The sequence below is a fragment of the Pseudophryne corroboree genome, chromosome 10 (assembly GCF_028390025.1).
Source record: "Pseudophryne corroboree isolate aPseCor3 chromosome 10, aPseCor3.hap2, whole genome shotgun sequence".
Lineage (NCBI taxonomy): Eukaryota > Metazoa > Chordata > Amphibia > Anura > Myobatrachidae > Pseudophryne > Pseudophryne corroboree.
The window spans coordinates 203,084,211-203,110,576 of record NC_086453.1 but is presented as its reverse complement, the minus strand read 5'-3'; the positions used below and the strand labels follow the sequence as shown (position 1 = coordinate 203,110,576).

At 42.4% G+C, this 26,366-nt stretch overlaps 1 protein-coding gene and 1 long non-coding RNA gene across 3 annotated transcripts in view; one reads left to right on the top strand and one right to left on the bottom strand.

The window, feature by feature from the left end:
- The window catches only part of SCNN1D (sodium channel epithelial 1 subunit delta), a 103,556-nt gene extending 102,288 nt beyond the window's left edge, over window positions 1-1,268 (top strand). Inside the window, exon 12 of the mRNA XM_063943038.1 lies at window positions 826-1,268. Coding sequence (XP_063799108.1) covers window positions 826-1,149 — 324 coding nt within the window. The 3' untranslated portion in view covers window positions 1,150-1,268. The remainder of the gene's footprint in view (window positions 1-825) is intronic.
- Window positions 1,269-11,139: 9,871 nt separating this feature from the next.
- LOC134965428 (uncharacterized) overlaps window positions 11,140-26,366 on the bottom strand; it is a 91,066-nt gene continuing 75,839 nt past the window's right edge. For both annotated transcript variants that reach the window (XR_010188355.1, XR_010188356.1), the window contains one exon: window positions 11,140-12,650. This is a non-coding gene — a long non-coding RNA (uncharacterized LOC134965428). The remainder of the gene's footprint in view (window positions 12,651-26,366) is intronic.

Here is a 26,366-nt window from a genome sequence, read left to right as displayed (position 1 = left end):
TGTCCGTATTCTTGCGATCACTTTTCTCGCTGGCGGCATCCGCCGCGCATGCGCATTTCCGACCCGTTCGCACTGCAGCAAAGAACCTCTCCGTGCGAACGGGTCGGAATGACCCCTTAAGTTCTTTCCAATTCCTTTCCCTAAAGACCTATAATCTTCATTTGCTTCAAAACCCACTTCAATCTTAGCTCTCTGGACAATGGCCCTCCTTACCTCCTGTCTGCTCTCTTCTTGTCTTCTTGGAAGCTTTCCTTTGTTCAAGTTGTGTTTTCTTATGCGTTTTTTTTCCATTTTTATTTCTTAATGTTTCATTATTATGGTGCTGTTGTTTCTCTTGCCTCTTACTATTTCTATTTGTAGTTTGTTGATTGCATGACAATATGAAATCTTTGGCGCCTTATAAACTATGATGATTGGTGATAATGATGACGATGACAAATGGTTTTTTTTATAGTACAGTGACTGGTAACAGCTTTTGTTTGCAATTATCTGCCATCTGAACTGTAGTATATGCTGGAACTGATCCAGCTCCCTGGCCCAGTGGGGAACTGACGTGTGTTTTTGACAGATGAATTTGTGAAATACATGGTCCTAATGCTAAATATGGCCCTGGTTAGAGTGTAGCCTCAAAGTCACTAGACAATGTATAATATAAATAACCATATGCTTTATTAAAAAAACATCAATGTAAAGTTTCTTCCTTCTATACCCAGATTATGAGGGTCCAGCAAAATCTAACCCAAAGTATCTACATTACAAATACAATTTTTTTGTTGCTTTTAAAAAACAAAAATACAAAATCTACGTTCCTTTCTCCCTTTATAGATTCACGACCTTCTATCTACAATGGGAAACCAGTGGAGTTTTTGGTTTGGGTCTTCAGTTCTTTCGGTGGCAGAACTAGCCGAGCTGGTATTTGATGTTGCAGCCATGTTGATGATAATTGGATATTCAAAATATGGAAAGAAAAGGGGAGACTACCCCGACAATGCTCCACCATATGTCATCAGCGTAGACGGTATATCAGATCTTGATGAAAGATCCATATCCACAGTAGGACTTCAGTCACAGGCTGATAATCCTCTGCCAACACAAGACCCAGACAGACACAACTATCCAGAGGACAAAGTAGACTCAAAACCAACTTAAATGTAGACATGCAATCATTGGAGAGAGAAGGGGATGTCTGGCAATGGAGACAGGACCAAAAGGTTTCAGTACACCCCTGGTTGATAGACAGATAAATAAAAAAAATCCCTTATTATTAATGATGCAATTGTAATCTTTAAATAATTTATGAACAGAATGATAACTATGCAGTTGTATTGTATAGAAATGATTGGCAAATATGTTCTATATAGGGGTTATTATTAACTAAGTGAAGCACAATGAGCAGAACAAATCAATGTTCTCTTAGCATGCCAAGTTACTGATGGGTGTTGCTGGGTAACTGATGGGTGTCGCAATAAACAAGGTTTGAGGTTACCGAGAGGTTGTAGAAAAGACGATCATATGTATAATCTGCAATCCATAAAACTGTCCCTCTAATAAGGGGCATAGAGACTGATTTAGATTGAATATTTGTACTTTGGAGGGTACAAACTTAAAATAAAATCATGTAAAAATGTGGATGAAAACTTCTGTTTTAATGCAATCATGTAAACTGAAACCAGGGAACCCAGTCCAACAGATAGAGCCAATGCAGATTGCCTATCTGTATCTGTTTTTTTGTGAACACACTACAATAAAGACTTTCTGTTCTGTTTATTCCAGATAATGGAAGTACACAATGACACCCACAGCATAGGGGGAGCCCAGAATGCCTAAGTTATATGTTTTGAAATGTTACTATATATAAGCAGGTGGGCAATAGACTTATAAAGAAAAAACTGACCTTCTCCACATTTCGCAATATCAATATACTGTGTCTCTTCCAGAAAGAAACTCTTCACGTTTTGTCCTTGGCATGGTTCCTACTTCCTAAGCTATAAAATCATAAGCATGACATCTCCTCAGCAATTTCTTTCCCACCAGGAACCAGAACTGACTAGTCCAACAACATTTTTGGAGGTAGTTTAATGGAGTTAAAAGTCAACTAGCTCTTTAGTTCTAACGTTTTTCTAAGGTATTAATGATGTTCCTAAACACGCACTACTAAGAAACCATAAACAAGCCCTAAAGGAACTTTGATTTAATTTGACTGAAACTGTAGATGTTATCTTCTAATCTGCAAATTTTTTTTTTTTTTTAACAATCCACCTCTGTACATTTTTTAAGAGTTAAATGTGCAAAATAGACATTGATGGTCCCCTAGTAGGGGGTATGAAACTAGTACCTTATTGATCTTTGGGAAGCCAGACTTACGCATTTCACTGTCTACACCTGGCCCACTTCAGCACATCATATGCACAATATTAAAGATCTTGAACTGGTTAGTGAAAATAACACTTTATGCAAGTCAGTTCAATCTGCTAACGTTTGTCAGATGTCACAATTTATGGGGCCAGATGTAAACAAAGGACTTCACCCCTTTACAATCAGTATTAATTAGGTACTTATTGGATATACTCTACTAGACCCACTGATACACCAAGTGGATTTTAGTTGCAAAATAAACCATTTGAACCCCTAGAAACATGCCACACAAATGACCTTAACCCTCAAACATTTACGTGCACCTGCAGGCGGGGTTAAGCATCTAATGTGTGAAAGATACTGACAAACATTTTTGAAAATTGGTGTACAGATAATAAAGGTACTGCGACCAGCACCAGCCAATCATATTGCTTTCATTTTGTAAATGGCACTATATTAATTCCCTAGGCTTACTATACTGTTATACCTGGGCTGTTAGGATGAATAGTATTTATAACAGACACATAATTATCTGACAACATTTGGCTCCAACAAAGAAGCAAAAATAATTACACAATAAAATAACTAACCTAGATATCTGCTTTCAAAATGGATGTAATCAGCAGCAGCTCCTACCTAGATGAGGGGGGAGGGCTAGCCTTGTTCTCTCCTCCTGGTTGGGGACCACTGGCTGTGGGACTGCACACCAGTGACGCATACCCTCCAACTGTACCTTTTTGGCAGGTACAGTACCTTTTAAATTAAAAGTATAGGAAAAGGGGTGTATAGGAAAAGGGGTGTGGCCATGCCCCCTTTACCCGTGACCATGCTCCCTTTTCTAATTTGTACAGATTTTTATGTGTAAAATGTTGGAGGGTATGGTGACGGTAAAACTGCATGCTCGATACCCCCAGCTTCTATGGACTGCATCAGCTGCAGCCCATAGAAGCCAGCTAGTGCTGCCCGAAAGTGGATGCCGTCAAGATCCCGCCGGATGGAATCCCGGCGGTCAGAATACCGACACCGGAATCCCGACCGGCACAATCCTGACATATTCTTCCTCTGTGGGTGTCCACGACACTCATAGAGGGAGAATAAATGAGTGTGCCCGCAAGGGGCTGCATTGCGCTCGCCCCCCTGTTGGGATTGTGCCGGTCGGGATTCTGGAGTCTGGATTCCGACTGCCGGGATCCCATCCAGCGGGATTTAGTACTGATCCCCCTGAAAGGCAGGAAGTGACTTCCCACAGGAAGCCAGTTCTCTGCTAATCACAGAGAAAACACCTCTCCCTATGGGACTGCATGTCCTGTGGGTGAGTGTCAGATAGGACTTCCAATAGAAAGTCACTGCTAATCACAGTGTAGCAAGTGCAGCCAGTGCAGTCATGGACTGCATCTGGCTCACTGACATGAGCTGAGGTGGTGGGTTTTACAGGGGGGATAAGGGGAGGTCTGCAGCCCATAGGTAAAATCTGCCACTGGATGTAATTACCATTTAGAAGGGTGTATTCAATTTTAAATTTAAATTAAATACTCCCATACTGTATATGAAGGATGATAATTACTTGTAAGTTTACAAAAACTCATCTGTGTCATTATCAAATGTGTGAACTGAACATTTAAATGAAAAGAAACACTTTGGTGGTGCTACTATGTATATAAACTCACTGCATCTCGTTTAACTCTACTTACCCTATTACACCAGTCTTGATCTGTTGTATCTACATATGTACATATGTCAGTGACGTGCGGTGGGGTGAGGCAGAGCCTTTCCTGTCATACTAATGTTTACGCCAGAGTTTTGACTAAATGAAGTATATGAAAAATATATAAAAAATATCTTCTTTGTATTATTCTAATATTTTTTATGGCTCAAACTCTGGAGTGAAAAGTCTATGGCAGGGGAGGCAGTGCCTCTCCTGCCCATCTTTTCCGCACATCTCTGATCAAAACTCACCAAATTTCCAGCAGTATATACTGCTGCACCTGTGTATAATGCCCACATGCACGCTTTCGCTCATATATTGTGTGTAAACCTGGCCCTGGTACTAGCCAGTGCCTCCTGAGCCATTTACCTCACCGCAGGTCCATGATAGATGGATGCATGTATGTATGTATGTATGTACAGTGTATTGACAGTTTAAAGATTAAGATGGGGAACAGTGTATCCATATAAAAAGGGTGGTTGGTAGGAGTTTACCCCTATAGTAATAGTTGACCTGTAGCTTCATGCTTTTAGTCAGTCGAGAACTACTTGTTGCTTTCACATATCTTTATAATTTCCATCTGGTGGTCGTGGTGGTGGGGGGGTTACATTATAGGTTATATAATTATGTCTCTGTGGAAAAGTATACTGTACCTTTCTTTTTAAAATGACAGTATGTATGCTGTCACTCTCATTTGTATAGCATAATACACTGCATTACTGTGGAGGTGCCGACAGAATATTATGTTGACACGCAATTTTGGAAGAAATTGGTTGCAGAATGCATTGTGTTCAGGAAGAGTGAATTAATGAAAAACCAACCTATGTTCTGTATAACATTGTTTTTCACCCAGCAGTAACCATGACAAAATAGGCAACACAACGTGAGGATGGATGCAGCCCTTAGATCATTTTGGAGACACCAATCTAGAGAACTCATTATAGTTACCTTTATCAGTTTCCCTTGAGGATGCATTATTATTATTATTATTATTATTATTATCCGTTCTTTATATCGCGCCACAAGGGATCCACAGCGCCCAATTACAGAGTACATAAATGAAAAATCAAAACGGGACAATAGTGACCTACAGTTGAGGACAATATTTTCCCATTAAGCTGTTCTCTGTTTGAGTTGCAAGATTGCCAGCAAAATGACACTTTCAGATGGGCATTGCTGGCTATAGGCAATGACTGTATTGATATTTAAAAAAAAAAAATCTATTTAAATAAGGACATTTACGTAAAGAATAAATCTGAATCCTTTTCATTTTCAGATATTTCTAGATTATCAGGTAATTTTATGTACGAGCAGCCATCTACTGTAGTCCTCTAACCCCACACAACAGACCAACCATACTGTAGCACTGTAACAAGATGCTGCTGAATGGTGCCTCACTACTAGCATCCTCTCACCAAGTCATGGCCAGGCATTATCTGCACTCCTCAGTCTGCCATCTGGCACACAGATATGTATTTACCATCAAATTATATTGATTGTAATCTTATATTTTACAGTGCCTTGCTAAAGTATTCACCCCCCTTGGCTTTTTACCTATTTTGTTACATTACAACCTGAAATGTATTTTTTTTTTATCTGAATTCTGTGTGATGGATATGCACAAAATAAGTTGGTGAAGTGAAATGAGAAAAATGTGTATAAAAAAATAATTTTTATAAATAAAAATGTGAAAATTGGCATGTGCATTTGTATTCACCCCCTTTGCTATGAAGCCCATCCAAAGTTCTGGTGCAACCAATTACCTACAGAAGTCACATAATTAGTGAAATGAAGTTCACCTGTGTGCAATCTAAGTGTCACATGATCTGTCAGTATAAACACACATTTTCTGAAAGGCCCCAGAGGCTGCAACACCACTAAGCAAGAGGCATCACACCATGAAGACCAAGGAGCTCTCCAAACAACTCAGGGACAAAGTTGTGAGAAGTACAAGTCAGGGTTGGGTTATAAAAAAAAATATCTAAATCTTTGATGATCCCTCGGAGCACCATCAAATCCATCATCTTCAAATGGAAAGAACATGGTACCACAACAAACCTGTCAAAAGAGGGCCAGCCACCAAAACCCACAGGCCGGGCAAAGAGGGCATTAATCAGAGAGGCAACACAGAGACCAAAGGTAACCCTGAAGGAGATGCAGAGTTCCACATCAGAGACTGGTGTATCTATGCATGTGACCACAATAAGCTGTACACTCCATAGAGCTGGGCTTTTTGGAACAGTGGCCAGAAAAAAAGCCATTACTTAGTGTTAAGAATAAGAAGGCAGGTTTTCAGTTTGCCAAAAGGCATGTGGACGACACCCCAAATGTATGGAGGAAGGTGATCTGGTCAGATGAGACTAAAATTGAACTTTTCGGCCACCAAGGAAAACGCTGTGACTGGCGCAAACCCAACACATCCCATCACCCCAGAACACCATCCCCACAGTGAAACATGGTGGTGGCAGCATCATGCTGTGGGGATGTTTTTCAGCAGCAGGGACTGGGAAACTGTTTCTAGTCGAGGGAAAGATGGATGGTGCTAAATACAGGGATATTCTTGGGCAAAACCTGTTTCAGTCTGCCTGTGATTTGAGACTGGAATGGAGGTTCACCTTCCAGCAGGACAATGACCCGAAGCATACTGCTAAAACAACACTCGAGTGGTTTAAGGGGAATCATTTAAATGTGTTGGAATGGCCTAGTCAAAGCCCAGATCTCAATCCAATTGAGAATCTGTGGTCATACTTGAAGATTGCTGTTCAGCAGCAGAAACCATCCAACATGTAGGATCTGGAGCAGTTTTGCCTTGAGGAATGGGCAATAATCCCAGTGGCAAGGTGTGGCAAGCTCATAGAGACTTATCCAAAGCGACTTGCAGCTGTAATTGCCGCAAAAGGTGGCTCTACAAAGTACTGACTTTAGGGAGGTGAATAGTTATGCATGCTGAAGTTTTGTTATTTTGTCCTATTTGTTGTTTGCTTCACAATAAAAAAAAAAAGATATCTTCAAAGCTGTAGCCATGGGCGTGTTTTAATGTGTCACAGGCATTATGGTGTGTGGTATACTATATCACGGGCATTGTGGTATGTGGTATAATGTCTCAGGGGAATTGCAGTGTATGGCATAATGTATAACGGGCATTGCGGTGTGTGTCATAATGTCTCACAGGCATGACGGTGTGTGGCGTACTGTATCACAGGCGTTGTATGTGCTACAATGTCTCAGGGTCATTGCAGTGCGTAGCATAATGTATAACGGGCATTGCGGTGCGTGGCATAATGTGTCACAGGCATTATGGTGTGTGGCATAATGTGTCAGGGGCATTACGGTGTGTGGGATAATGTCTAAAGGCCATTGCAGTATGTGGCATAATGTATACTGGGCATTACTATAAGGAGGAAAACTGACAAATAATGTGAGGGGCAAAGCAACACCCATTTCAGTAAGGCCACGCCTTTTTTTGTGGTGCGAGCGCCTACAGCGTGCGCAGATTCATCGCTTTTCTAGTGGCAATTATGGGTAGGGGGGCGCCAGAGAATGTTTTAGCTTTGGAGAGAAAAATTTCTAGTTATGTCACTGGCACTGGGAGTCTGACAGCATCACACCAAGATCTTGTGACCATCCCAGGCATCTACTGTCGTAATGGGGGGTGGGGGCCCAAAGCATATTGCTGCACCTGGGCCCACCACTCTCTAGTTCCGCCACTGAGGTGACAGCAATCATAAATAAGATTACCGGCCCTGTGGTAAATGCAGATTATTCCATCTGAGTATGTCCTCCAATGTGAGCAAGTAAGCATCTGTGCACACAAGCATGGGGCTGGTGCAACACTCAAAGTGGGTATCTCAGTCCTCGCTCAGTCAGATGCATGTCTGTACACAGAGCCGGATTAAGGGGGGGGACGGGCAGGGGGTACGTACCCTGGGCCCCACAGTTTTAGAGGGGCCCCCAGCTGGAGTAACTGTCCCAGCTCTGAAGCTCTCCCCATCCTGCCAGCAACAGCAGCAGCATTGTGCTACAGTCAGCACACCATGCTGTGTGCTGGCTGGTCTGTGGTGTTGCAGGGAGGCTGCTGCCGCATAGCCGTAGCAGCAGCAGTTTCTTCTGCCTGTGAGGGTGTGTAGGGGGAAACGATCACACTGATTGCTCCCCCCTCTGGGTTTACCCCTAGCTGAGGGGCCAAAATCTCCCCAAAAAAATACTGATCCCCGTAATTTGCATGTGGGGGCGTGGCCACACCTCCCGCGATTAGGCCATGCCCGAACCCCCAGCGGACACAGTAATCAGATAGGGCCTCCCTGTCTCAAGTGCCCTGGGCCCCCTGAAGTCATAATCCGGCCCTGTGTACACTAGAGGAAGGGCTTATACTAGCATTAGCATAAAGGACTCACAGACACATGCAGGCACAGACTATGGGGGAATTCAAATGTTTGAAAAGTCGGTTGGGTGTCTGTTTTTCCCTGTCTATTAGGTAGGAAAAATCAGACACCCAACTGACTTTTCAAACAATTGAATATCCCCCTATGACTCTATGATTAACACTATGGGTACACTGAGCGGTATATTTAATAATTGTCGGTTTGGGGATTTTGGATGATTTTCCGACAGTTTTGCAAACTGATCAAAACTGCAGATTTGCTAAAGTTCCGTGTTTGAATAAGAAAAATTAATCCATGTCCAATCAATCACCAGCGTGTTTAAACTTGGGCAAAACAAGATTCTAAGTAAATTCAGTCCCCAATGATTAGTTATTCAAGACATAGTAATTAATGTTTTACCCCTCAAGTTATAAGGCGTCAATTCAATAAGGTGCTAGTTGGTGCCTGCAAGCCATTCTTATGGCGTACACACACCGCAAATCAATTCCAAACTCGCATTGCAATTTTTGAAGACATTTACATTTGTTTTGTGTACACACCCCCATGAACAGAAGACAGTACAGAACCTGTGGTACACCCCTACCAATGAATAATTACACAAGTGGAGTGGTATACTATATAATAAAAGGCTAATGTTGCTCCTCACCTCTATTGGGGAATTCAAGTGTTTTGCGCACCAGCAGCCATTAGATGGCACCTGACAGAGCAATTGAAGTGTTGCTCTATTCAGGTCACACAGCTGCCGGTGCTGGCATTACTGTTAGGTTGATCCATTATTTGACTGGCTGGTAAATAGTAAATAACATAATTTGGCCAATAGTTTTCAGATAAATTTCTCTAAAAAGCTCAGTAATGGGTAAAATGATGCGGGACACGTATATGGAGATGTTATACTGAAGTTTTAGTTCTTGCAGCTGGTAACTAAAAAGCATTTTTTTTTCAACTTTTTCAACCATTTTTACAAAATGGTATTAAAATACTGAAAAATCACTTTACAGACATTCTCCTTTGCCCAAAATGCTGGAAAGACTTTCATTTGTTGAAAAACACTTGCTGGCTATCATATCTCCAACATTAATGAAAAGTGTAAAAATCAACCTTTTGGTACCTTTTACACCCTTCTGTATGGTTCTATTATCTCAGTTGGCACTTTTTATCTCAGTTGGCACCACTAGAGAGGTCATTGCCCCTTTATACATAGGCACTGTGGGCGGGCACATCTACCCCAACAAACCCCCCCCCCTTCCACCGCCGCCACCCGCAACCTCCATGACCCACCCAGATCCCACAATCATCAGTCTGTCTGCTGCGCCCAACCCCCCCACCCCACCCCTTGCAGTTGCAGTGCTGCCACTGGCCTGTCTCATAGGTAGCCGTGTAGAGCTGCAGCTTCCGGTCCGTCATCAGGCTCTGCTTCTGTGTCTGCAGCATTTGGGCAGGACGAGGCTGGTGTAAAGCAGCTGCTTCAGGATCAAACGTATGCATAAAAACATACTCACACTTACACACTCTCTCACTCTATCCCCCTCCCCAGCGTAATGTGTAAAACTATCTGACGCAATGTGTAGAACGGGACTCTACCTGACGTAAAGTATAAAAGGGGCTCTACCTTGAGTAATGTGTAAATGGGCTCTACCTGGTGTAATGTGTGAAAGGGGCTCTACCTGGCATAATGTGTAGAAAAGGGACTCTACCTGGAATAATGTGCGACAGGAGCTCTACCTGGAGTAATCTGAAAAGCTACCTGGTGTAATGTGTAAAAGGGGACTCTACCTGGCCTAATGTGTGACAGAGGGCTCTACCTGGAATAATATATAAAAGAGGACTCTACCTGGCGTAATGTGTAAAAGGGAGTCTACCTGGAGTAATGTGTAAAAGGGGACTCTACCTGGTGTAATATGTAAAAGGGGACTCTACCTGATGTTATGTATATAAGGTGGCTCCACCTGGTGTAATGTGTGAAAGGGGTTCTACATGGTGCAATATGTAAAAGGGGGCTCTATCTAGCTTAATGTGTAAAAGGGGACTCTACCTGATGTTATGTATATACGGTGGCTCTACCTGGCATAATGTGTCACAGGGGCTCTACATTGTTAGACAGATTAATTTCTAATAAATATTTATAATGCCAGTGTTAATATATGCTGCGGACGCACAACGTATCTTATTACCATATACGATAAAAGTGCGCTGTACGTCGCAAACACTATATCCCTTAAGAGAAAACAAGCACTCGCACACATTGTCTGAGTTCCAATGCTCATTCATATATATATTTGATATTTAAAAGGCTATGCAAACAATATAACACATTTCCTCCATCTCTGGATCTGCCTCAACACCAACAAACAGCAACTACCAGCAGCAGAATAACAGCAAAACAGAACTTCTTGTCTCTGGGATCAGCTATACACTGTGTATATTGGGGGAGTACATGTCTTCTATTATTGGTCCAGGGGAGGGAACTTTCTCCTTCATGATGGGTTATTGGTCAGTTCACATGCAAGTAATGTCCAACCTTGAAGATGACATCATAGGGGTTGGCCACTGGTTTCCTGGCCACATGCTTTCTTTCAGGAATGTTCTTTGTTCCAATAAGAGTGACTTCAGCTTTCATACATTTAATCATAACTACTCATTGCAATGTGCTACAACTTAACCACTGCCATCAAACCAACACACTCATTAGCTTGATCATTTTGACACCAAGCATGACATATTTATTTTGTTCTGTTCCATTAATACATATACATGATGTTATACTCCATTATATAATGTAAAGCCTTATAATGTCTAGTGCTTGACTTGATTTAAGCTGTTTTGAGGGGTTTTTGAAAAAAAAACACCCAAATCCGACAAAAAATTTTAAGGGAGGTTTTGCCAAAACGCGTCCAAATCCAAAACACGGCAGCGGAACCGAATCCAAAACCAAAACACAAAACCCGAAAAATTTCCGGTGCACATCTCTAGTGTATTAGTTTCGGTTTTGGATCTGTATTAACTTTGTGTTTTGGTGTTGCCAAAACCCACCCTCATGTGATTTGGTTTGTGTTGTTGGTTTTTGATTTGTATCTTTTTCAGTCATTTATAACAGCTAAAATCACATAATATATGCCTTTTTTGTTCCTACAGTATTATTAACCTCAATAACATTCATTTCTAGTAATTTCCAGTCAATCTTGACCACTTCACAGCTCCACAATATTGTTTTCATCCAGTTTAGGCCAAAAGGCTGCACAGAGATAGCTGGCTGACTAAGCTAGGCGACAGTAGAGGGCAGCGCAAACACATGGCAGTCAACTTCAAACATGAAACATCTAGGAAACAGAGTGGCACTGCAGTGGCAGACATGATGACCGTTTAATAAAATATATTAAACCATAAAACGTAACCAAGAATGTTTTCATTAATCAAGAACTAGATCAGAAGGAAGGATTGATTTGTAAGTTAATTAAATTTAATTATTTGATTCCGAAAATTTTAATCAATGGGGGCATTTGGGATGGTAATTATTGAAAATTCTTCTTTCATGGCAGTAATGATCAGAAATCCTTCTTTCATGGCCTATTCTCTTATCAGTTGGTGAAAGAAAGAAGAGCTAGCTTAGAATTTGATGGCCAATAAGAACTCCTTGGCCTATCTAATACATACACGCACTATGGTTAATCTTTTTGACGTGAGCCTATTAAACTACCAGCAGATTTTTGGATAGTGGGAGGAAACGAGTGTGGTATGAGTTGCCGACAGTGGGGCGAGCTCAAATTAGCCCCTTACGGGCTCACTGCGCTCACCGTGCTGCGGGCACGGTGGCACACTATGCACGCCACGCTATCTATTCTCCCTCCAGGGTGGTCATGGACCCCCAAGAGGGAGAAATGGTGTCGGTATGCCGGTTGTCAGGATTCCAGCGCCAGTATACTGTGCGCCGGGATCCCAACAACCAGTATACTGAATACCACCTGGAGGAAACCATAGCTCCAGGAGGAAATCTATGCAAACACAGGGAGAATATACAAACTCCACACAGTTAGCGCCATGGTGTAAATGGAACCCATGACCTCATTGCGGTCAGGCAGTAAAGTTAACCATTACACCATCCATACTGCCCTAGTCAGTCCATTTCATTTAATTGTTTGAATCCAAAAATTTTAATCATTGGGGACGGTAATTGAAGATTTTTCTTCCGTGACCTTTTCTCTTCTCAGTTGCTGGGGAAAAAAGAAAGAAGGATTGATTAGTTAGTTAATTTAATTTGTTTGATTGTCTAGGAAAATTTATGAGGAGGGAGAGGGGGTAGAATGGTCAGCAGCTAATTCATCTGATGGTTAATTGAGGACAATTGTGTCACTGATTCCAAATTCCATCTCAATTATATTTTACCAGAACAGCAATTCCTCATCTATACTGGGAGGTTAAAAACAATATTGGCCTACAAAATGCCATTGTACCCACTATCCACTTAACCACAGATATGTGGACAAGTGTCTAAAATGCAGTTGTGTTTCCACACCAATAAACAGTCGAAATAAATATTTGTGTTAAATTAATGAAACCAACTCTAAATGTTCTGAGTGTTGGGATTGCCAGTTATAATTGGTTGGTGGTGCACCAGGGTACAATAGAATCCTAATGGTAGTCACAATACTAAGAACAAGAAAGTGAATCGATAATCCAGCCTAACGTTGACAGCAGATTCATACATTCGCGGCAAGATTAAGATTAAACTTGCCGCTGTACGTTACTAGCTGTTCGTGCTAATCAGTACCCTAATAGAACATACTGTACAGATATACTAAGTACGGTGATTTGGCATCCAGTTAAAAGCTGTTCGTGCTAATTAGTACACTAGTAGAACATACTGTACAGAGATACTAAGGACGGTGATTTGGCATCTAGGATCTTACAGAGGAGCTTTTATCACTCTCCATTATACATAGAAAGATTAAACTTGCCACTGTACGTTACAAGCTGTTCGTGCTAATTAGTACACTAGTAGAACATAGAGTACAGAGATACTAAGGATGGCAATTTGGCACCCAGGAACTTAGGGAGGAATTTTATCGCTCTCCCTTATACTTAGAAAGATTACAATGGAGAGAGATTAAAGCTCCTCCCTAAATTTGTGGATGCCAAATCACTGTACTTAGTATCTCTGTACAGTATGTTCTACTAGTATACTAATTAGCACAAACAGCTTGTAACGTACAGTGGCAAGTGTAATTTTTCTAAGTATAATGGAGAGAGATAAAAACTCCTCCCTATGTTCCTGGATGTCAAATTACCATGCTTAGCATTTCTGTACAGTATTTCCTATCTAGCCAGAAACCCTGCATCCTGTGCAAGCTAGGCGGACAACTGGAGGGGACCCGATACACGGTTGCTTTCCGTTTCCCTTTCCAGTGTCACATAAACTAGTGGTTGGTCTGCCCCGAAAGCCAAGAGTCTCTAGGACACCCAGAACCAGAGATATCAGTATGCAAAGTGGACCCATTTTCCCATAGACTATAATGGGCCCATTAATTCAGACCCACCATGGGTTCCGACGCTTGCCATGAGCCTTGTGGGGGTCACAGAAACTTGGGGTTGGTACCCTCCAGTAGCTAATTGTCTCCCCTTCCATACCAACTTAGCGATGAAGGCTCCGACCTCCCACGCTGAGAGTCCCAGGTTTGAGTCCCAAAGTGCCAACCTTTTTTTTTTATATATATATGTTCCCGTGACATTCACTTTATTTTTTTTTCTTTGTTATACATTCAATGAAAGGGTGCACACAGGTTTCACATAAATCAAAGTAAATCTGCAGCAGCGATTAATTCTGCTATATACAAATACACAGCGGTAATGAGTATAAATTATTGTATTCCGACGCAACTAACTGAGCAACACAGTACTGTAGATCGTCGCCATTTGTGTATTGTACCTGACCTGAACTCCCTCCCTGTCCACTGCATGACATGTGCAGGCTCCCAGGGGGGAAGGGCGATGGGGGTAGGGAGAGGGGGTGGAAAATACCGTGCTTTTGAAATACAAGTATTAGCGTCCGAGTCCCCTAAGGCATAAACCAATACCAATGGGAAGGAAGTGCCAACCTTTTTTTTATGTGTTCCTGTAACATTCACTTTATTATAATTTTTTTTCTTTGTTATACATTCAATGGAAGGGTGCACACAGGTTTCACATAAATCAGAGTGGGCGGGGGATTTTCCTACATACAGTAGTATACTGTTGCACATGTCTTGTAACCTGATCTGAACTCCCTCCCTGTCTACTGCATGTACTTTGCAGGCTCCCAGGGGGGAAGGGGAAGTGGGATGGGGGTAGGGCGAGGCAGTGGAAAATACTGTGTTCAAAGAAAAGGCATAATCAAAACCATGGGGAACTTTGCGGTGTATCGTTATGTGCATAGACCTCACTTATCCCTATCACCCCTGTGTATTTTAGCTAGGGGATTCCGATACTCCTTCATCATTACCCCGTAGCCTGCAAAACCTATGCCGTTGCTTGCTCCATAGCTGAGTGCTGCCACAATGCAGGGGTTCACGTGCCTTGGACATTTTGTCACTTTGTGATGCAGTGGGGTCCGGTGTATCGTTATGTGCATAGACCTCGCTTATCCCTATCGCCCCTGTGTATTTTAGCTAGGGGATTCTGACGCTCCTTCAGCATTGCCCCGTAGCCTGCAAAATCTGTGCTGTTACTTGCTCCATAGCCAAGTGCCTCCATGGAGCTAGGAGTCACAGGCGGTAGCCATTTCAATTAAGTCTGCCCTGCTATAGAATTGTATGTGTACCGTACGGTGCATAGAACCTTAACAGTAGAAACTCTCCTGCAGCTTTGCCCTGGTTTATGTAAAACTTGTGTTTTGTCAGTTTGCAATGCAATCAAGCCCGATGTAACGTAATGTGCATAGACATCGCTTATCTCTATCGCCCCTGTGTATTTTGGCTAGGGGATTGTGACGCTCCTCTAGCATTGCCCCGTAGCCTGCAAAATTTATGCCATCTCTCACTCCATATCCGAGCGCTGCCTGCCACATGGTGGGGGTTCAGTGATTTGTCATCCAGTAACTTAGGGTGGAGCTTTTATCTCTCTCCATTGTAATCTTTCTAAGTATAATGGAGAGAGATAAAAGCTCATCCCTAAGTTCCTGGATGCCAAATCACTGTCCGTAGTATCTCTGTACAGTATGTTCTACTAGTGTACTAATTAGCACGAGCAGCTTGTAACGTACAGTGGCAGGTTTGATCTTTCTATGTATAATGTAGAGAGATAAAATCTCCCCTGTAAGTTCCTGGTTGCCAAATCACCGTCCTTAGTATCTCTGTATAGTATTTTCTATTAGGGTACTAATTAGCACGAACAGCTAATTAGTACAATAGAACATACTGTACAGAGATACTAAGGACGGTGATTTGGCATCCAGGAACTTAGGGAGGAGCTTTTATCTCTCTCCATAATACATAGAAAGATTAAACTTGCTGCTGTACGTTACTAGCTGTTCGTGCTAATCAGTACCCTAATAGAACATACTGTACAGATATACTAAGTACGGTGATTTGGCATCCAGTTAAAAGCTGTTCGTGCTAATTAGTACACTAGTAGAACATACTGTACAGAGATACTAAGGATGGTGATTTGGCATCTAGGATCTTACAGAGGAGCTTTTATCTCTCTCCATTATACATAGAAAGATTAAACTTGCCACTGTACGTTACAAGCTGTTCGTGCTAATTAGTACTCTAGTAGAACATAGAGTACAGAGATACTAAGGACGGTAATTTGGCACCCAGGAACTTAGAGAGGAGCTTTTATCGCTCTCCATTATACTTAGAAAGATTACAATGGAGAGAGATTAAAGCTCCTCCCTAAGTTCGTGGATGCCAAATCACTGTACTTAGTATCTCTGTACAGTATGTTCTACTAGTGTACTAATTAGCACAAACAGCTTGTAACGTACGGTGGCAAGTGTAATTTTTCTAAGTATAATGGAGAGAGATAAAAACTCCTCCCTATGTTCCTGGATGTCAAATTACCATGCTTAGCATTTCTGTACAGTATTTCCTATCTAGCCAGAAACCCTGCATCCTGTGCAAGCTAGGCGGACAACTGGAGGGGACCCGATACACGGTTGCTTTCCGTTTCCCTTTCCAGTGTCACATAAACTAGTGGTTGGTCTGCCCCGAAAGCCAAGAGTCTCTAGGACACCCATAACCAGAGATATCAGTACGCAAAGTGGACCCATTTTCCCATAGACTATAATGGGCCCATTAATTCAGACCCACCATGTGTTCCGACGCTTGCCATGAGCCTTGTGGGGGTCACAGAAACTTGGGGTTGGTACCCTCCGGTAGCTAATTGTCTCCCCTTCCATACCAACTTAGCGATGAAGGCTCCCACCTCCCACGCTGAGAGTCCAAGTTTGAGTCCCAAAGTGCCAACCTTTTTTTTTTTTATATGTTCCCGTGACATTCACTTTATTTTTTTTTTCTTTGTTATACATTCAATGAAAAGGTGCACACAGGTTTCACATAAATCAAAGTAAATCTGCAGCAGCGATTCATTCTGCTATATACAAATACACAGCGGTAATGAGTATAAATTATTGTATTCCAACGCAACTGAGCAACACAGTACTGTAGATCGTCGGCATTTGTGTATTGTACCTGACCTGAACTCCCTCCCTGTCCACTGCATGACCTGTGCAGGCTCCCAGGGGGGAAGGGCGATGGGGGTAGGGAGAGGCGGTGGAAAATACCGTGCTTTTGAAATACAAGTATTAGCATCCGAGTCCCCTAAGGCATAAACCAACACCAATGGGAAGGAAGTGCCAACCTTTTTTTTATGTGTTCCTGTAACATTCACTTTATTATAATTTTTTTTCTTTGTTATACATTTAATGGAAGGGTGCACACAGGTTTCACATAAATCAGAGTGGGCAGGGGATTTTCCTACATACAGTAGTATACTGTTGCACATGTCTTGTAACCTGATCTGAACTCCCTCCCTGTCTACTGCATGTACTTTGCAGGCTCCCAGGGGGGAAGGGGAAGTGGGATGGGGGTAGGGCGAGGCAGTGGAAAATACTGTGTTCAAAGAAAAGGCATAATCAAAACCATGGGGAACTTTGCGGTGTATCGTTATGTGCATAGACCTCACTTATCCCTATCAGCCCTGTGTATTTTAGCTAAGGGATTCCGATGCTCCTTCAGCATTACCCCGTAGCCTGCAAAACCTATGCCGTTGCTTGCTCCATAGCTGAGTGCTGCCACAATGCAGGGGTTCACGTGCCTTGGACATTTTGTCACTTTGTGATGCAGTGGGGTCCGGTGTATCGTTATGTGCATAGACCTCGCTTATCCCTATCGCCCCTGTGTATTTTAGCTAGGGGATTCTGACGCTCCTTCAGCATTGCCCCGTAGCCTGCAAAATCTGTGCTGTTACTTGCTCCATAGCCAAGTGCCTCCATGGAGCTAGGAGTCACAGGCGGTAGCCATTTCAATTGAGTCTGCCCTGCTATAGAATTGTATGTGTACCGTACGGTGCATAGAACCTTAACAGTAGAAACTCTCCTGCAGCTTTGCCCTGGTTTATGTAAAACTTGTGTTTTGTCAGTTTGCAATGCAATCAAGCCCGATGTAACGTAATGTGCATAGACCTCGCTTATCTCTATCGCCCCCGTGTATTTTGGCTAGGGGATTGTGACGCTCCTTTAGCATTGCCCCGTAGCCTGCAAAATTTATGCCATCTCTCACTCCATATCCGAGCGCTGCCTGCCACATGGTGGGGGTTCAGTGATTTGTCATCCAGTAACTTAGGGTGGAGCTTTTATCTCTCTCCATTGTAATCTTTCTAAGTATAATGGAGAGAGATAAAAGCTCATCCCTAAGTTCCTGGATGCCAAATCACTGTCCGTAGTATCTCTGTACAGTATGTTCTACTAGTGTACTAATTAGCACGAGCAGCTTGTAACGTACAGTGGCAGGTTTGATCTTTCTATGTATAATGTAGAGAGATAAAATCTCCCCTGTAAGTTCCTGGTTGCCAAATCACCGTCCTTAGTATCTCTGTATAGTATTTTCTATTAGGGTACTAATTAGCACGAACAGCTAATTAGTACAATAGAACATACTGTACAGAGATACTAAGGACGGTGATTTGGCATCCAGGAACTTAGGGAGGAGCTTTTATCTCTCTCCATAATACATAGAAAGATTAAACTTGCTGCTGTACGTTACTAGCTGTTCGTGCTAATCAGTACCCTAATAGAACATACTGTACAGATATACTAAGTACGGTGATTTGGCATCCAGTTAAAAGCTGTTCGTGCTAATTAGTACACTAGTAGAACATACTGTACAGAGATACTAAGGACGGTGATTTGGCATCTAGGATCTTACAGAGGAGCTTTTATCTCTCTCCATTATACATAGAAAGATTAAACTTGCCACTGTACGTTACAAGCTGTTCGTGCTAATTAGTACACTAGTAGAACATAGAGTACAGAGATACTAAGGACGGTAATTTGGCACCCAGGAACTTAGAGAGGAGCTTTTATCGCTCTCCATTATACTTAGAAAGATTACAATGGAGAGAGATTAAAGCTCCTCCCTAAGTTCGTGGATGCCAAATCACTGTACTTAGTATCTCTGTACAGTATGTTCTACTAGTGTACTAATTAGCACGAGCAGCTTGTAACGTACAGTGGCAGGTTTGATCTTTCTATGTATAATGTAGAGAGATAAAATCTCCCCTGTAAGTTCCTGGTTGCCAAATCACCGTCCTTAGTATCTCTGTATAGTATTTTCTATTAGGGTACTAATTAGCACGAACAGCTAATTAGTACAATAGAACATACTGTACAGAGATACTAAGGACGGTGATTTGGCATCCAGGAACTTAGGGAGGAGCTTTTATCTCTCTCCATAATACATAGAAAGATTAAACTTGCTGCTGTACGTTACTAGCTGTTCGTGCTAATCAGTACCCTAATAGAACATACTGTACAGATATACTAAGTACGGTGAGTTGGCATCCAGTTAAAAGCTGTTCGTGCTAATTAGTACACTAGTAGAACATACTGTACAGAGATACTAAGGACGGTGATTTGGCATCTAGGATCTTACAGAGGAGCTTTTATCTCTCTCCATTATACATAGAAAGATTAAATTTGCCACTGTACGTTACAAGCTGTTCGTGCTAATTAGTACACTAGTAGAACATAGAGTACAGAGATACTAAGGACGGTAATTTGGCACCCAGAAACTTAGAGAGGAGCTTTTATCGCTCTCCATTATACTTAGAAAGATTACAATGGAGAGAGATTAAAGCTCCTCCCTAAGTTCGTGGATGCCAAATCACTGTACTTAGTATCTCTGTACAGTATGTTCTACTAGTGTACTAATTAGCACAAACAGCTTGTAACGTACGGTGGCAAGTGTAATTTTTCTAAGTATAATGGAGAGAGATAAAAACTCCTCCCTATGTTCCTGGATGTCAAATTACCATGCTTAGCATTTCTGTACAGAGTTCCTATCTAGCCAGAAACCCTGCATCCTGTGCAAGCTAGGCGGACAACTGGAGGGGACCCGATACACGGTTGCTTTCCGTTTCCCTTTCCAGTGTCACATAAACTAGTGGTTGGTCTGCCCCGAAAGCCAAGAGTCTCTAGGACACCCATAACCAGAGATATCAGTACGCAAAGTGGACCCATTTTCCCATAGACTATAATGGGCCCATTAATTCAGACCCACCATGTGTTCCGACGCTTGCCATGAGCCTTGTGGGGGTCACAGAAACTTGGGGTTGGTACCCTCCGGTAGCTAATTGTCTCCCCTTCCATACCAACTTAGCGATGAAGGCTCCCACCTCCCACGCTGAGAGTCCAAGTTTGAGTCCCAAAGTGCCAACCTTTTTTTTTTTTATATGTTCCCGTGACATTCACTTTATTTTTTTTTTCTTTGTTATACATTCAATGAAAAGGTGCACACAGGTTTCACATAAATCAAAGTAAATCTGCAGCAGCGATTCATTCTGCTATATACAAATACACAGCGGTAATGAGTATAAATTATTGTATTCCAACGCAACTGAGCAACACAGTACTGTAGATCGTCGGCATTTGTGTATTGTACCTGACCTGAACTCCCTCCCTGTCCACTGCATGACCTGTGCAGGCTCCCAGGGGGGAAGGGCGATGGGGGTAGGGAGAGGCGGTGGAAAATACCGTGCTTTTGAAATACAAGTATTAGCATCCGAGTCCCCTAAGGCATAAACCAACACCAATGGGAAGGAAGTGCCAACCTTTTTTTTATGTGTTCCTGTAACATTCACTTTATTATAATTTTTTTTCTTTGTTATACATTTAATGGAAGGGTGCACACAGGTTTCACATAAATCAGAGTGGGCAGGGGATTTTCCTACATACAGTAGTATACTGTTGCACATGTCTTGTAACCTGATCTGAACTCCCTCCCTGTCTACTGCATGTACTTTGCAGGCTCCCAGGGGGGAAGGGGAAGTGGGATGGGGGTAGGGCGAGGCAGTGGAAAATACTGTGTTCAAAGAAAAGGCATAATCAAAACCATGGGGAACTTTGCGGTGTATCGTTATGTGCATAGACCTCACTTATCCCTATCAGCCCTGTGTATTTTAGCTAAGGGATTCCGATGCTCCTTCAGCATTACCCCGTAGCCTGCAAAACCTATGCCGTTGCTTGCTCCATAGCTGAGTGCTGCCACAATGCAGGGGTTCACGTGCCTTGGACATTTTGTCACTTTGTGATGCAGTGGGGTCCGGTGTATCGTTATGTGCATAGACCTCGCTTATCCCTATCGCCCCTGTGTATTTTAGCTAGGGGATTCTGACGCTCCTTCAGCATTGCCCCGTAGCCTGCAAAATCTGTGCTGTTACTTGCTCCATAGCCAAGTGCCTCCATGGAGCTAGGAGTCACAGGCGGTAGCCATTTCAATTGAGTCTGCCCTGCTATAGAATTGTATGTGTACCGTACGGTGCATAGAACCTTAACAGTAGAAACTCTCCTGCAGCTTTGCCCTGGTTTATGTAAAACTTGTGTTTTGTCAGTTTGCAATGCAATCAAGCCCGATGTAACGTAATGTGCATAGACCTCGCTTATCTCTATCGCCCCCGTGTATTTTGGCTAGGGGATTGTGACGCTCCTTTAGCATTGCCCCGTAGCCTGCAAAATTTATGCCATCTCTCACTCCATATCCGAGCGCTGCCTGCCACATGGTGGGGGTTCAGTGATTTGTCATCCAGTAACTTAGGGTGGAGCTTTTATCTCTCTCCATTGTAATCTTTCTAAGTATAATGGAGAGAGATAAAAGCTCATCCCTAAGTTCCTGGATGCCAAATCACTGTCCGTAGTATCTCTGTACAGTATGTTCTACTAGTGTACTAATTAGCACGAGCAGCTTGTAACGTACAGTGGCAGGTTTGATCTTTCTATGTATAATGTAGAGAGATAAAATCTCCCCTGTAAGTTCCTGGTTGCCAAATCACCGTCCTTAGTATCTCTGTATAGTATTTTCTATTAGGGTACTAATTAGCACGAACAGCTAATTAGTACAATAGAACATACTGTACAGAGATACTAAGGACGGTGATTTGGCATCCAGGAACTTAGGGAGGAGCTTTTATCTCTCTCCATAATACATAGAAAGATTAAACTTGCTGCTGTACGTTACTAGCTGTTCGTGCTAATCAGTACCCTAATAGAACATACTGTACAGATATACTAAGTACGGTGATTTGGCATCCAGTTAAAAGCTGTTCGTGCTAATTAGTACACTAGTAGAACATACTGTACAGAGATACTAAGGACGGTGATTTGGCATCTAGGATCTTACAGAGGAGCTTTTATCTCTCTCCATTATACATAGAAAGATTAAACTTGCCACTGTACGTTACAAGCTGTTCGTGCTAATTAGTACACTAGTAGAACATAGAGTACAGAGATACTAAGGACGGTAATTTGGCACCCAGGAACTTAGAGAGGAGCTTTTATCGCTCTCCATTATACTTAGAAAGATTACAATGGAGAGAGATTAAAGCTCCTCCCTAAGTTCGTGGATGCCAAATCACTGTACTTAGTATCTCTGTACAGTATGTTCTACTAGTGTACTAATTAGCACGAGCAGCTTGTAACGTACAGTGGCAGGTTTGATCTTTCTATGTATAATGTAGAGAGATAAAATCTCCCCTGTAAGTTCCTGGTTGCCAAATCACCGTCCTTAGTATCTCTGTATAGTATTTTCTATTAGGGTACTAATTAGCACGAACAGCTAATTAGTACAATAGAACATACTGTACAGAGATACTAAGGACGGTGATTTGGCATCCAGGAACTTAGGGAGGAGCTTTTATCTCTCTCCATAATACATAGAAAGATTAAACTTGCTGCTGTACGTTACTAGCTGTTCGTGCTAATCAGTACCCTAATAGAACATACTGTACAGATATACTAAGTACGGTGATTTGGCATCCAGTTAAAAGCTGTTCGTGCTAATTAGTACACTAGTAGAACATACTGTACAGAGATACTAAGGACGGTGATTTGGCATCTAGGATCTTACAGAGGAGCTTTTATCTCTCTCCATTATACATAGAAAGATTAAATTTGCCACTGTACGTTACAAGCTGTTCGTGCTAATTAGTACACTAGTAGAACATAGAGTACAGAGATACTAAGGACGGTAATTTGGCACCCAGAAACTTAGAGAGGAGCTTTTATCGCTCTCCATTATACTTAGAAAGATTACAATGGAGAGAGATTAAAGCTCCTCCCTAAGTTCGTGGATGCCAAATCACTGTACTTAGTATCTCTGTACAGTATGTTCTACTAGTGTACTAATTAGCACAAACAGCTTGTAACGTACGGTGGCAAGTGTAATTTTTCTAAGTATAATGGAGAGAGATAAAAACTCCTCCCTATGTTCCTGGATGTCAAATTACCATGCTTAGCATTTCTGTACAGTATTTCCTATCTAGCCAGAAACCCTGCATCCTGTGCAAGCTAGGCGGACAACTGGAGGGGACCCGATACACGGTTGCTTTCCGTTTCCCTTTCCAGTGTCACATAAACTAGTGGTTGGTCTGCCCCGAAAGCCAAGAGTCTCTAGGACACCCATAACCAGAGATATCAGTACGCAAAGTGGACCCATTTTCCCATAGACTATAATGGGCCCATTAATTCAGACCCACCATGTGTTCCGACGCTTGCCATGAGCCTTGTGGGGGTCACAGAAACTTGGGGTTGGTACCCTCCGGTAGCTAATTGTCTCCCCTTCCATACCAACTTAGCGATGAAGGCTCCCACCTCCCACGCTGAGAGTCCAAGTTTGAGTCCCAAAGTGCCAACCTTTTTTTTTTTTATATGTTCCCGTGACATTCACTTTATTTTTTTTTTCTTTGTTATACATTCAATGAAAAGGTGCACACAGGTTTCACATAAATCAAAGTAAATCTGCAGCAGCGATTCATTCTGCTATATACAAATACACAGCGGTAATGAGTATAAATTATTGTATTCCAACGCAACTGAGCAACACAGTACTGTAGATCGTCGGCATTTGTGTATTGTACCTGACCTGAACTCCCTCCCTGTCCACTGCATGACCTGTGCAGGCTCCCAGGGGGGAAGGGCGATGGGGGTAGGGAGAGGCGGTGGAAAATACCGTGCTTTTGAAATACAAGTATTAGCATCCGAGTCCCCTAAGGCATAAACCAACACCAATGGGAAGGAAGTGCCAACCTTTTTTTTATGTGTTCCTGTAACATTCACTTCATTATATTTTTTTTTCTTTGTTATACATTCAATGGAAGGGTGCACACAGGTTTCACATAAATCAGAGTGGGCGGGGGATTTTCCTACATACAGTAGTATACTGTTGCACATGTCTTGTAACCTGATCTGAACTCCATCCCTGTCTACTGCATGTACTTTGCAGGCTCCCAGGGGGGAAGGGGAAGTGGGATGGGGGTAGGGCGAGGCAGTGGAAAATACTGTGTTCAAAGAAAAGGCATAATCAAAACCATGGGGAACTTTGCGGTGTATCGTTATGTGCATAGACCTCACTTATCCCTATCAGCCCTGTGTATTTTAGCTAGGGGATTCCGATGCTCCTTCAGCATTACCCCGTAGCCTGCAAAACCTATGCCGTTGCTTGCTCCATAGCTGAGTGCTGCCACAATGCAGGGGTTCACGTGCCTTGGACATTTTGTCACTTTGTGATGCAGTGGGGTCCGGTGTATCGTTATGTGCATAGACCTCGCTTATCCCTATCGCCCCTGTGTATTTTAGCTAGGGGATTCTGACGCTCCTTCAGCATTGCCCCGTAGCCTGCAAAATCTATGCTGTTACTTGCTCCATAGCCAAGTGCCTCCATGGAGCTAGGAGTCACAGGCGGTAGCCATTTCAATTGAGTCTGCCCTGCTATAGAAATGTATGTGTACCGTACGGTGCATAGAACCTTAACAGTAGAAACTCTCCTGCAGCTTTGCCCTGGTTTATGTAAAACTTGTGTTTTGTCAGTTTGCAATGCAATCAAGCCCGATGTAACGTAATGTGCATAGACCTCGCTTATCTCTATCGCCCCCGTGTATTTTGGCTAGGGGATTGTGACGCTCCTTTAGCATTGCCCCGTAGCCTGCAAAATTTATGCCATCTCTCACTCCATATCCGAGCGCTGCCTGCCACATGGTGGGGGTTCAGTGATTTGTCATCCAGTAACTTAGGGTGGAGCTTTTATCTCTCTCCATTGTAATCTTTCTAAGTATAATGGAGAGAGATAAAAGCTCATCCCTAAGTTCCTGGATGCCAAATCACTGTCCGTAGTATCTCTGTACAGTATGTTCTACTAGTGTACTAATTAGCACGAGCAGCTTGTAACGTACAGTGGCAGGTTTGATCTTTCTATGTATAATGTAGAGAGATAAAATCTCCCCTGTAAGTTCCTGGTTGCCAAATCACCGTCCTTAGTATCTCTGTATAGTATTTTCTATTAGGGTACTAATTAGCACGAACAGCTAATTAGTAGAATAGAACATACTGTACAGAGATACTAAGGACGGTGATTTGGCATCCAGGAACTTAGGGAGGAGCTTTTATCTCTCTCCATAATACATAGAAAGATTAAACTTGCTGCTGTACGTTACTAGCTGTTCGTGCTAATCAGTACCCTAATAGAACATACTGTACATATATACTAAGTACGGTGATTTGGCATCCAGTTAAAAGCTGTTCGTGCTAATTAGTACACTAGTAGAACATACTGTACAGAGATACTAAGGACGGTGATTTGGCATCTAGGATCTTACAGAGGAGCTTTTATCTCTCTCCATTATACATAGAAAGATTAAATTTGCCACTGTACGTTACAAGCTGTTCGTGCTAATTAGTACACTAGTAGAACATAGAGTACAGAGATACTAAGGACGGTAATTTGGCACCCAGGAACTTAGAGAGGAGCTTTTATCGCTCTCCATTATACTTAGAAAGATTACAATGGAGAGAGATTAAAGCTCCTCCCTAAGTTCGTGGATGCCAAATCACTGTACTTAGTATCTCTGTACAGTATGTTCTACTAGTGTACTAATTAGCACAAACAGCTTGTAACGTACGGTGGCAAGTGTAATTTTTCTAAGTATAATGGAGAGAGATAAAAACTCCTCCCTATGTTCCTGGATGTCAATTTACCATGCTTAGCATTTCTGTACAGTATTTCCTATCTAGCCAGAAACCCTGCATCCTGTGCAAGCTAGGCGGACAACTGGAGGGGACCCGATACACGGTTGCTTTCCGTTTCCCTTTCCAGTGTCACATAAACTAGTGGTTGGTCTGCCCCGAAAGCCAAGAGTCTCTAGGACACCCATAACCAGAGATATCAGTACGCAAAGTGGACCCATTT